The 13,244-nt window shown below is 45.3% G+C and overlaps 1 protein-coding gene across 1 annotated transcript in view; it reads right to left on the reverse strand.

Moving 5' to 3' along the window:
* The window catches only part of lemd3 (LEM domain containing 3), a 12,983-nt gene extending 744 nt beyond the window's left edge, over window positions 1–12,239 (reverse strand). Inside the window, exons 1-13 of the mRNA XM_034526049.1 lie at window positions 10,865–12,239; window positions 8,885–8,922; window positions 7,653–7,722; window positions 7,109–7,182; window positions 6,152–6,231; window positions 5,690–5,835; window positions 4,187–4,288; window positions 3,276–3,378; window positions 2,833–3,011; window positions 2,076–2,157; window positions 1,876–1,981; window positions 1,715–1,793; window positions 1–1,502 (exon numbers count right to left, since the gene is read on the reverse strand). The exon at window positions 1–1,502 is cut by the window's left edge and continues 744 nt beyond it. Coding sequence (XP_034381940.1) covers window positions 1,324–1,502; window positions 1,715–1,793; window positions 1,876–1,981; window positions 2,076–2,157; window positions 2,833–3,011; window positions 3,276–3,378; window positions 4,187–4,288; window positions 5,690–5,835; window positions 6,152–6,231; window positions 7,109–7,182; window positions 7,653–7,722; window positions 8,885–8,922; window positions 10,865–12,209 — 2,583 coding nt within the window. The 5' untranslated portion in view covers window positions 12,210–12,239 and the 3' untranslated portion in view covers window positions 1–1,323. The remainder of the gene's footprint in view (window positions 1,503–1,714; window positions 1,794–1,875; window positions 1,982–2,075; window positions 2,158–2,832; window positions 3,012–3,275; window positions 3,379–4,186; window positions 4,289–5,689; window positions 5,836–6,151; window positions 6,232–7,108; window positions 7,183–7,652; window positions 7,723–8,884; window positions 8,923–10,864) is intronic.
* Between the last annotated feature and the right edge of the window lie 1,005 nt (window positions 12,240–13,244).

A 13,244-nucleotide genomic window follows, 5' to 3' on the forward strand; every position in this document is an offset into this window, starting at 1 on the left:
TATTAAAAAAAGCACACATTTAAGGCACAGTTGGGTTGCTTTGCTGCAAACCGTTGCAGCAGGTTTGGAACATTTTGACATGTGCACCACTTGTACAACTTCACACACTTGCAAATACTGAATCCAACTCAATTCAATTCACTGCATTTAAAAAATTTAAAATAAATGTAATGTCGTCTGCCGAGCGCCTGGATTTGCTGCGTTTTTCCTCTGAAAGCACAAACACACAAGCACTCAGGAACCTCTAGATGCAGAACAGTCTCAGACGGGTTGGAACATTGGGATTGAGCATTTCAAACTGTCAATATCCTCACAGTACTCCTTATGGCAAAAAAGTGTGGTAGCGACATCGCGAGAGGCTGATCTGATCAGAGACCAGTAGTGACAGCATCAGGGTTCATCATGAGCGCAAACATCAGCTTGTAAACTGGACCATGAAGCACCGTGAGGTCTGCTGCTCATGTCCAGAGAGGACCAGCACAGTTCTATCAGGACAGGGTTGGGAACACAACCAGGGCACGCGCTGACTAAAGATGACCCGACTCTTGAGTGAGGTACATAATAAAATGTAATAGGAAATAATAATACCGTGAGGGGATATATTGGATTATAACTAGAGTAGAAAGCTTCAGGTGGCTGGAGCGCTGCTGGATAACAAGAATCAGAAGGAAAAAGGGGAAAAAACCGTCCGCACATGACCTACACGGGGGGCGCCACGGCCCCAGAGGCTCCGTCAGATGGTCTCGGGGCGCTCGTGGACCCTCTGGATGCACGTGAACTCTGCTGGGGAAACTGAGCAGCAAACCACGGACGATGTATCATAAAGCTTGTGCCACCATTCACGCCTTCCTCTCTTGACTAAATAATAATCATAATAATAACAACAGGGAGTACATTGCAATCAACACCCGCGTGTTGTATTGATACGTGCAGCCCGTTCCACACGGAGCCCAAATGGGCTACGACTGACAGTCCGACTGAGGAAGAGGAGGAGCAGGGAGGGAGGGGCGGAGTCTCTGCACGTGTCTTAAATATCCCTTTTAAGAAAGGACTTTTGCTTCCTTCTTTAAATCCATGACATTTTAATACAAAGATTATTGAAAACAAACACCGCGCAGCTGAACAGCTTCTCTTGCGGTCCTGTGTTGTAAGAAAAAAAAGAAAGAAAAAAAACCACAACAAAAGAAAACAATAAACAAAACCAAAGAAACCTCGCTCTCTCCGAGACAGACTGGAGTCTTTCCCGTTGTGAAGGAGCAGCAGCAGACCAGTGCCGTCATGCTGGGAGGGCACAGAGGAGAAATCAGAGCGCCGACACCGACCTCACGAGAAGCCCGAAGAGTTGGTCGAGACGCGGTGCTGCGGGCGGGCCGCGGCGCTCGCGGCTTCCGTGGCACTGGCGTGGAGGCTGGAGGCCTTCAGGGGCGTGCTGCTGCCCTGGGCCTGCGGGAAGCGCTGGTGGTACCGGTCCAGGCGCAGATACTTCACAGTCACCAGCTTACCTGTTACAACCAAGAAACAGAAGCCCCGTCAATGCAGTGCTGTTCAAGACACAGCGCTAATGCACACGTTTACTCATTCTCATCTCCACATCCCACCCACACACACACACACACACACACTCTTGTAATCTGCTCACTGATGGACGACAGCCGTGTTTCCCACTATTGGTGACTGGGCATTCTTCAAAACTGTTATTAAGACTGAGACTTACCATCAAACCAGGAGCCGTGAAGCGCCTTGAAGGCTCTCCCCGAGTGTTCCGCAGAGAGACACTTGACATAGACACAGCCCTAGGGAGAGAACAGAAACAGTGTGACATCACCGCGGCCGACAGCGTGGAGATGTGACATCGCTCACAGGACCGGGGCGTACCTCTCGCGAGTTCTTGTCCACCGCGATGTGGACGATGCCGTCGTTGTCGTTGCACTTCTCCAGGATGGCCTCGTGGATGACCAGGTCCCAGTTCTCCCCGACCTCCCTGACCGCACACATTCAAAAGAAGGCGGTTTACGAGGCGTAAAGTCAACGGCACCTGACAGGGCATCCAGCAGGCAGCAGGGGGCGGTACTCACATGACTGGGTCAAACATGTTTCTTATCTTCAGACATGGAGTCAGGCTGTTCGGAGGAGAGTTCCTCCGGTCCAGAGGGAAGGCTGAGGAGGAGACAGAAACCTCTGCTGATCACATCAGAACACACAGCTGGTTGAGCACGGTGCATTGAACGTGTGTTAACAGGTAGGGTAATCATAGTAGGATTAGAGATGTTAATTATGAACCGTTTAAATGTTAACCAACCATACAAATTTTGACCGATTATTGTTAACAGTTCAAGGAATTATTAAACATTGGGGGGAAAAGCTAAACTCGGAGGAGCGGGTTGTCCCTTAAAGTTACTACAAGGAACTGTAATTGTGTGTCGATTCTGGCGCCCCCTATGGACTAAATAGCCAGATACAGGAACTATGGAGCATTTATTCACGACACAAACAGTGCACGCTCTAACGTGCAGACAGTATGCCAGCTGACAACCTGGGACAGTTTTGAATCGTCTGCGTCCGCCAAAATCTGTGTCAATATTGCTACTAGAAAATGTAATGAATTACTCACATTTTTGAAAAATTTTAGCTAAACCATGTATTTCTTCTGCCCACCAGCACGCTCACTTAACTGTTGCATTGCGTGCTGCCCAGATGCAGTAAGGAGTCTAGCCACGCCCCTGTTGGACCGGACTTTGAAGGACCAGTCCAACAATGGAAACATCCTTGACTTTGATAAACACCCATTGCTACAATTTGAGGTTCTCTGGAACCACTAGAAATGTGCATTACCTTTTCCCTGCCACACTTTGGAGGGCATCAAGGAGGTCTTGTCACAACTGAGCGAAGGCTGGATCCACCTCCACACCAGGAAGTCCGCTCCTCCGATCCTCTGAGTCTCTTTTCGAATCCTGGACTCGTTGGCTGAGAGGAATCTCACGGCCCGCTCCCAAACCTTCTTCATCTTTTTCCTGTCAAGTATTACAAACACATCTTCCTCAACTGGCAGAGCCAAAGCAGTCTCTTTTTGACATCAACCAGACATGGGTTACAGCAGTCACACCTTAACACCTGGTCTGGTAAAATGGGCGGTACAACTCTACACGTCATTATTCCTGTATGGCAGGTTTCATTTCAGGCCTTGATATACTTCTTCTCTTATTCTTTTACCCGTATGCAATTTACCAGATGGAATCAGATGCCAAAGATCAAGCTGTGGCAGTGTTGGTACTGACCGGTCCTGAGGCTGAACTAGGGAGTCTCTGACGTGGGGGATGGGCAGGTAGGGTTGCAGGTCCTGGTTCTCCTGGCAGGCCTCACTGTGGCTCCTCAACACATCTGAACACCAACAGCATTAGGAGGAAACGATTTAAGCATATACAATACAGACAAAAACCTTAAAGTCCATGCCTCCATCTGACAAAACCCTGGACAGATGAAACCTTCACATGTATACGTCAAATAAATATATTGAGTAACGTCTTTATGTATGAGTACTTCATTGTTATCCAGTTTAAGAGCTACGTTAAGGAGTGACGGTATCATCAGACACTAGCAGATCCGACCATGTCATGTCTGAAATGTAATCAGTTGGGAATGACTGGGAAGCTGGTGATGTTAGTCCTCATAGTCCCATTTCAGTTGTCACTGTTTAAAATGACTTATTGTGACCTCTAAAATAATCCCAGCCGTTACAACCGCACATTTGTATCAAATCTCAAGTGGTTAAGCAACTCAAGAATTGTTGCAACAACTTATGAGACATAAGTGAGCATTAGAATGGCATAATATACTACCCTCATAATGTCCTTTCAACATTTAAATAGGCCCCTAAACAAAACCACATTGTTTATTATTGATTAATGACTAGAATATATATCCACCTGCAGCTGCATCTCAAATTCATCTGCCGGTTCCTAGCTTTCAGATGATGTATACCACTGCTATGTGGCCTACACTGCTGACCTGTTATCTCCCCCTAAAGACCCTCTGACCCACATAAACAAGACTAAAATGGCTCTATGGTAAGGGGATACTCTTGTTTCCCCAGTCGTTATGATAAAACATGTCCAGGGCCATCTTGGTGCCGATGGCTATTCCTTAATCTCTGAGAGGAAGAGCAAACACATTGTGTGGCGTTCCTTACCGATGATCCTCTCCACCATGTCGTACATCTGCCTGGTCTCCTCCTCCTCTCTCCTCCAGCGATACTTCATGTAGCAGACCACGCTCCCCACACAGGCCACCACTGCACACAAGAGACAGGATCTCAAGATTTGGGCTTTGGTGGCTCCCAGTGTTATTATCTCATTCATTCCTCCTCCAGACATATTGTTTAGAAGACTGATGGATTTCATCACTCTGGTCGACTTAAATTCTGATATTATAGTTCACTTTATTTTATAGTTGCGATATTAATACATTGTGCACAGTGCCTCCTACTTAGTGGTGTAACAGATTACTACGGATCCCCCCATGTGTGAACTGTGGATCAGTTACACAGCGTTACCCGTCAACATGGGAAATAAACTTTTATTAATGCGTTGGAGTTGCCGATCCCTGATAGTGCTACACTGTGAACAACAACTCGTAACGTTGGTAACGTTCATGCTCTACTCAGAACAAAAATAAGTATTGGATGAAAAATATTATGTGTCCAAATGTAATCTAGTCGTTGAGTTTTTGGCGAGAAACTAAATTAAATATATTAGTTTGAAGATGGTTTCACAGCAATGTGATATTTGATATTTCCAAATAATTTGACTTTTATGTAAATAACCACTATAGATAACTGTAACAAAGTAAAAGGATAACATTTAGACTTTTGACCATTTTCACTTATTTCAGGAAAGTTAAAATGGTGAAAAAATATATTTTGGAGGAAAGGACCACGGGTTGGATTGCATTATTTCTTTCTTTGGTGTTATTTTCTCTTACAGTAGAAAATTAAAGATCGTTTTGGAATACTGTAAAAAAGACGCTGTATTGGTCAACATCTGCCGTTTTCTTTTAACCATCTGTTGGTGTCAGTTGCATTCAGTCCTCATTAGTGACACAGGCAGTCAAAGTGTAACAGGTGGAGGTGCACTAATCAGTTGACCCTTCGCTAAGCCTGGTTGTTGTGTAATAGAGAGATACTCTTTACTCGGAGAGGTTGGAAGGAGATATATTAGCACAATACGTTAGAACATCATTAACTAGTGTTAGCACTTCTATGCTATGCTAGCTACTGCAGGTATACTGAATGTCTACACATGGTGCGTTTGCTTTTTAATGATTGTAACAGTGAATAAAGATTAAACAGATCTACAGGAACACTGTTGTTCTTTCAGGTGAGGTGGTGCTTCACTTTTATACTGTGATCTTTATCTTTTTGACCTGTTTTCATCCCGATACATCCTTCAAACTCATTGTAGACCCTTCTGTCTGCTGCTCTCTGAAATCTCTTAGTTTTCCCAAGCATTAGATCATATCTAGTATGGGGGTGCAATTAGTGACAATGATGTCGCTCTGTCCGACTGATGGAGTAGCGGCTAGGGGTGGGGCTTAGTGAAGGGTCGCTTTGCTTTGGGAACACACTAATTGGCAGTAATCTAACACTCCACGTGTTTCAGGCCTACTGTTGGTTATGTGGTGGGGCGTTTCTCACCGACTGCAATGAGGAAGACTCTGCTGATGACCGTGAAGAAGGCTCGTCGGAAGCGGCATGTGAAGGGCATCTTGGGATGGGTGGACTCCAGCTGAGAGATCTCGGACCAATCGGTCAGTGGTTCGTCAGCTAGCGTCCCAGTCAGCCTACACACACACACACACACACACACACACACACACACACACACACACACACACACACACACACACACACACACACACACACACACACACACACACACACACACACACACACACACACACACACACACACACACACACACACACACACACACACACACACACACACACACACACACACACACACACACACACACACACACACACACACACACACACACACACACACACACACACACAGACACAGAGAGAGAGAGAGTGAGTAAGGCAGTTACATGCAAGGCTTGTGATCAGCATGAATATGCATATCTTGCGTTACCTTATCCCAACGTCCTGGCCTGTCCGGATGATCCACTCCAGGGCCGTTTCAATAAAGCCACCAAACTCCTGATTCTGAGTCTGAACAAAAGACACATGGTACTGATGAGAGGAACAGTACCAATCAGTTCCCACTGTGGCCATTACCTCGGCCTCAGAGCTCCCAAGCTGATGGGCAAAGATTGCAGGCAAATCATATAGCAGATAATTTTATTATTATTTTGGTAGTCCAGTTTACGAACACAATGAGTTAACGTCGCGCACACAGCAGCACAGATCGGGTTAAGTCGCACGCGCACAAACTGTTTTAATATAAACATATACTATGATAACAATTTTCCATGAAAGAAATATTCTGAATGTGTATTATAGCTCCGAGACAAAGATAATCGGCAGATCAGACATCTGAAAAAACGGAATCGGCCAAGAAATGTGCGATCGGGGCATCTCTACATCCTCCCTTTGTTTGTCTATGATGTCATCTGTATCCTGAGCTTGTATTGTTGTCTGTTGTAACTGTTTGCCTTGACTTAACAGCTAAAAAAAAGAAAGAAAACAAACTGGCAAAGAAACTCAACTTTCTTTCATTCCTGAGAGTAAAGTGAGACGTTTGTTTCATCGTTGTATGTGAAGGCCGGAGGGCCACCACCACACACTAATGCCGAGGAGAAGAGCTCACTTTGGCGAGAGGCTTGTCCCGTCGGCCATAGCAGCACTGAACAAACTTCCCAAATAGTATTGGGAGAAGGTAAATCACAACTGACATCATGATGTGTTCAACGTAATCGTGTAAAATGTTGTTTTAGTGATGAACTTGAATAAATAGTTGTTTTCACAGCACGATAAACATATTAGAGAGGGACTTCTAACACAAGCTTTAATCAGCCTCACTAGCATACGCTACAGAACCCGTTTCCGGTCTTGTTGAACAAGCAGGGATGTTAATGTGTGGACGTACCAGTAGATACGCAGAGGCCTCTTTCATGGACAGACTCCGGTTGGGATGCTGCTGGTCTCCACAGTCGTGCTGGCCTGTAAGCACAACACCAACACGATATGTCTTCACAGCCCGATTAGTACCCTTGTTCACAGGTCGGGCACAAAGGCACTGAGCGGTATGAAAGCAGACTTTAAATAAACTGTAATGGATCATTTCTAGAGGATGCGATTTGGATAAAGTACTCTGGATTAAGAATTAATTTAGATATCATCTCTTGGGTATCAGTCAATTACCCAATTATTCTTTTATTACAGCATTAATAGCTGCTCGCAAGAGATCTGTCTGACAGATTGTCAAATGGGCCAGAAAGGTCCTCTATCAGCTTTCCTTAATCTGTCGCATAGAAAGTGAAAATGTGTCTTTTACCGTCAGTCTGGCAATGTATAGTCTGGAAACAGGTTTCATACATTCTCAACCCATATTTGCTACAGTAATAATGTATTGTTCCTCCACACTGCTCTAGGGTCAGCCAGTCAGAGTGTCGTGCAGAGTTAATAGTTACCAGCGACGTTGGCCAGGTGGTCGTGTAAACTGAGAAGCAGCTTTAGGATCAGGTCCTTCGTCTCCTTGTCCTGCAGACAATAAATACTCAGTGGACACACACTACCAACAGAACTGCTGCTATTTTGTTCATTTGCATAGTGAAGGTTGACACTGAAAGGGAAGCAGAACATTACAATGTAGTGGCCCGGATCCAAACAGGAGTCCCTTCTGACATTGCAGATACAGTGTATCTGGAGAAAAAGAGTTCCATCTGATACATGCATTTATATACATTGCATAAGAAACGTTAATACTTAATGTCAAACACCTTTTGTCTCTCGATCAAACTACCGAAGACCGTGGCACCGAGCTGTTTGGTTCATAAGATTAAATCATAATGCGACTCGATCGGCTAGAGAAGAATTTGTCGGAACTACAGAAACACCCAGTCGTGGTCGGACAGCGGTTTTAAGGGTTGGCTCTTCCATCACAAATGGTCTTAGGCCAAGTATAGACGTTAGCTGGGGAGAGCATTTAAACCAGACAGCAGACTTGTTCATGGCCTGTAATCAAGTTAGTCCAAATTGAACCATAATTAGTGACAGCGGATGTGACCTGCCAGAGATGTTTGTCACTTTAACTGGAGAAAGTGACAGCCAGTGACGGCTAAAAGAGCATCTGCTACCTGAATGCTTTCTACACAGCTCTTCGCTAATGACAATAGAGCGCCGAGTAGGGATGCCCCCGATACCCGGTTCGATAAGACTAGTAAATACCCGGACGCTGAGAACTCAATACAAGCCTCACAAGTAAAAAGAGGAAACAGCAGCAGTTCATCACAGCATGTGACCAACAAGCGGAACATCAATGTGCAGAAATTATCCGTTTTCTACTGTCCATCCTCATCCTTGTGTTGCTGCTCAACAAGGACTATTTGTTGACATACAAACATAAAAAAGCAATGTTGATTCTTTTCTTTATTAATTGTCTTTTTTATTCATAAAATGATCAAAAAGAAACATGAGTATTAATAAGGAACCAAATCAATAAGCAGTATTGATAAGCATACTAGTATCGACACAACTGCACTGAAGAGGCCAGCTGTGGCAAATTAAAACCTAGCTATCTATTTAGTGAACGTATGAACTGAATTTAGAACCTAGTGAGTCGCATCATATTGCACAGAAACTTTGCAACACAACATTGCTGTACAAAGAACTAAAAAGGAGGGTTTAGGAAATATCTACTTACGTAAGTGTCAAAGTCGCTGCCAAAAGGGTGGCTCTTAACTGCAACAGAGGGGAGAGACAGAAACGTCAGCATGCTCACTAGAAACACTGTAAACCAAACGCACACAGAAGAGGCACTGGCTAGATCAGAAGAAGGAAAACTCTGTCGTTTACAATAACATGGCACTTTTTGAGAGTGTGGAATGTGAGTAGAGTTCAGACATCACTTAGCGGGTGAGTCAGTGTCTGTACATGAGACTCACCCACATCGGGGAGGCACTTGGAGCCCTGCCATCTCACTGCACTGACCGTAATCAGTCACCGAATTCACTCTTGACTGAATTCTACTGTATTGAGTTAAGAGGTCAATCTTTTTCTCTGGGCTAAATATATTTTCATGATGGGAAATTTTACACAGCGAGATCTTTCCTTCCATTTCAAACACATTTTCTAAAAAGTTTAAACCGGCGTTCCTTATTTATGTCCATGTTGGTTTTTTTATAACCGGGTTCTTTCTTGCGTTCACTGGCGTAACGTTTTTTGGTATCTGTGGTGCGATTCATAATCGTAAAAGATCCTTGTGTCAATCCATTGTTTAAGTATAACTTTGTTATTAGCATTATAACTTCTTTCTTTTTCATTGTCGATATGGGTTTGTGTTATGGGTAATCTTGTGAGCGTTGCCCTTGTTCCCTCAGACTTCCTGGGAACGCCCCTGGAAATCTGGATATTTGTATTCATCTATGCACCACAGAGGACAGGTGAAAGTTTGGACCAGCAAAAAGCCACTGCCTGGAAACTGCTCAGGAAAATAGTGTACCTAATCAGGAACAACCCCGTCTAGTGTGTTTGGGGCCCGGGATTTGTACCAATAGTTCTTGCAGATGGAGTGCAGAACTTTTGCTCACCAAATCTACCCCAGCGCTTTCTTTTCTGGACTTTAATCCTTCCTCTGAACGCAGAGTTTCTTTTCAATCCAGACAATTATTGACCAACCATGTAACCATTCAGAGAGCTAGAATAGGCTTTGATGTGGAGAAATAAGGTGCTCGGTCTGAGAGCAATCGGCATTCTTCTGGTGTTCTCAGTACAGGAATGTTGCCAGACACCAGACACCACAACTCGGGTGTAGGTAGAAATACACAGCGCTTTACCTGGCAGGATCAATCAGCATTGTGTGAACTCATTTGGCGAGGTAGTGAATGTAACCGCCTTTCAAGTATGTGTAAAAGTGCCACACCACAGCTTTAAAGGGAGATGGATGAAGTTACTGGCAGATCGCTGGCTCTGGCCATTACAAAGCCAACCTAGCTATTGCATCCGCATGACGGATGGATTTAAAACAAGACTGTGCACACTGATCTGTGCTCCAGGATTGATGAGACACTGATTCCAGGAGGTTGAAGCCACAGAGATCATGTCGCTCAATGTCCTAGTATATAGTTGATTAGCTACAAATCATTTTGGGGAAATATTTTCACTTTGACTGATTAGAACTAGAGCTAAGACTTTAGTGAAAAATGCAGATACGTTTTAAGTGAAACTACACAGAAAACAAATTCATTATAAAACGTCCAGTCCTGACTCGGTTCTCAGGCATGAACACGAACACAGAGTAATCCGATTAAGACACTAGCTGGATTTAACTACACTGGGGTGTTCCCATAAGCATAACTCTCATCTATTCAGATCTTCTGACAGTTGTGTATCAAGATATGTGTATATGCATCACGATATGATTTTATTAAAAGACGATAAATTATCATTGAAATGTTCGCCCAGCCCAGTTGCCTTTATTTTTGGCATTTGTCCAGAAATAAATCAGATTATTGTTGTGAATCTCATTAAGCTTGAGCTCCACAGCAGGTGTGTTTAGCAAGCAGCTCTGTTTACATGTGCTGGGTGAGGGTTGTCACAAGCATCCATTCTATAAATCGTTGGAAGACCAGGAGGCATACTTTGCACTATGAGGGGACGGACGCTGGGAAAGCCCGAGACTTACTGACTCCATCCACCTCTGAGGATCCGGAGCCCCTCATCCGGAGGTACATGAGGCCCAGCAGCAGAAAGAAGAGGCAGGCCGCCGTGAGCAGGAACATGGACAGGTAGTGAGCGCTGAAGCTCCCAGAGGAGGCCACCTCATCCCGTTTGAACTGCTGGAGCAGCTCGTCCTCCGGGACCGACAGTTTCTGCTTAAGCAGCGCCTGGCTGTACGAGTGGTTGGGGGCGGTGTGGTTGGAGTGGTTGCTCCTGTAGGTCTGGGACAGACTGCTGTAGTTGGAGAAGCGCGGTCTCAACCCGATGGCGAACCTGCTGGAGCTGCCGCTCCTTGAGGCTCCGTCCTCCCCGTCGACGTGGTTGTTATGGCCTGCCTCTCCTCCGTGGTTCTCGGCGAGGGACACGTAGATGGATTTTCTGGGAAAGTTGTGGCTGCGAAAGCCTCCTGACGGGTCCGAGTCCCTTCTCTTAACCTCGTCTTCCTCCCCCTCCTCCCTCCGCGTTCCCAACATATTGAGACTATCGGGCGGGTTAACCTGTCTGGCTGCCCCTCCTGCCTGGGACCCTCGGCCCACTCCGTGGAAAGGAAACCCCGCTTTCTGGTAGCTCCGTCTCTGCTCCAACCTAACCCGCTGCTGCTCTCCGGCACTGAGGGCCACAACCTCCTCCTCGTCTGAGTCTGAGTAATCCGCAGCTAGCTTGCTAGTGTTTAAATGAGACGCTCCGCAGCCATTTAAAGAGCGAGAGTTCTTCTCCAGGTCCCCCTCGTAGTAATCCTCGTCCCCCGATTCGTCGTAATCTCTCCCTTCCGCCTCGGGGCTGGATCTGGCACGAACTCCCCAGCCCGAAGAGACACTTCTCTGCCCGCAGGGACCCGGAGAAGAATTGTTAATATTCAGCGTACTTGCAGCGCCATACTGACTCTTGCTAGCCACTCTCGGTGTCGTAACGGGCCTTATCTTCGGTTGCTGTGGGAAACCGGAGCTTCGGTCTGCCTTACTGCTATAATTGAGGCCTTTTCTTTTCAGTGGAGTTTCGGCGTCAGATTCGTCGGAGCTGAAGCCGAGGACGGAGGACTTCCTGCCCGGTCTCCTGCTCGAGCTCAGGTGCGTGACGTCATGGCTGGCTGGCCTGGATCCCGCCGTGTTGCCTCCGCCAGCGGTGCTGTTGATGGCCCCGCTGCTACGGGTTTTACCCGGCCTGGAGCCCCGCTGCTGTTGCTCTTCGCGAAGCTTCTTCAATTTCTTCAAATATACGGGGCGAGTGTTTTCGGTAACCGGGCCTGGAGTGAAACCAAATAGCTTTAATTCGGAGAAAAGCTCCTCATCCGATAACTGCGTTGACGCCATCTTGGACAAAACTCTCGGAGATGGTAGTGTAACGGAAATGACGTATGGGTGAGCGGTAGTAGACCAACTGTGCTGCGTTCAGAATCAACTGCAAACTGTTGGTAAATGAGAGTTCCTCAGATATACAACCTTTCCCAGTCCACATACAGCATGTTATCCTGGTGTGACTGCAGCTACGGGCTGAGCAAAGGGCTCTGCACCAGAGGAACGACTAGAACACGTACAACACTCTGTATATACATAAGAGAAACACACTGGACAGAACTGTATAAACAATATATCCCACCGAGTCTTACATCTCGATGTATGAAGAAGTCATCAACAAATATAAGAAGATACAATAAATGATTTACTTTATGAATATTCATATATTAGTGTTCTGGAGAATACTTGAGGATTGTTTTGCAAAACCAAACAAACCAAGCCATTATGGAAGCCATAGATATGTTATATTATGAAAACAAGAATTAGAAAATACAACAGTCTGTTAATTTACTAATCTTAACATTTCACATTCATAAAGCCAACCTTTCTGAATTTCTCCTATCTATTGAGTTATTTGTAAAATGAGTCTGTTGAGCATATTAATACATGTGCAATTACCATTGATCTGCTTCAGGAGTTTTCTGCACAATATTTTTCTATACTTTGTCTCACTTATATCTTTTTATTTCCTGTATTGATTCAACTCGGTGTAACTGGCGTACATTTGAGTTGCTTTACTTTACCGATGTACATTTCCAGCATGCTGACGGTGAAATGGACACCTGGTTTGTGGTTGTCATGTGCGTGTTCTGTGAAGCCTCCTCCACTGGTCGGTCCAGGGCAGCATGCTGGACCCTCAACACCAGCAGCCACTGAGAAGCAGTTCTTTAACTTTAATCTCATGAAGGTACTTCTCTCGGGGCGTCACCCATCTTTGATTTACTTCTATGACAATACAGGTTGCAGCTAATCTTTTATTGGATTTGTCATCCGAGTTTAATAAAGTAATGCTCTCGGCTTAACTGCTTTGTTTAACCATTAAAGCAACGT

This window comes from Cyclopterus lumpus, chromosome 23, assembly GCF_009769545.1.
Source record: "Cyclopterus lumpus isolate fCycLum1 chromosome 23, fCycLum1.pri, whole genome shotgun sequence".
NCBI lineage: Eukaryota > Metazoa > Chordata > Actinopteri > Perciformes > Cyclopteridae > Cyclopterus > Cyclopterus lumpus.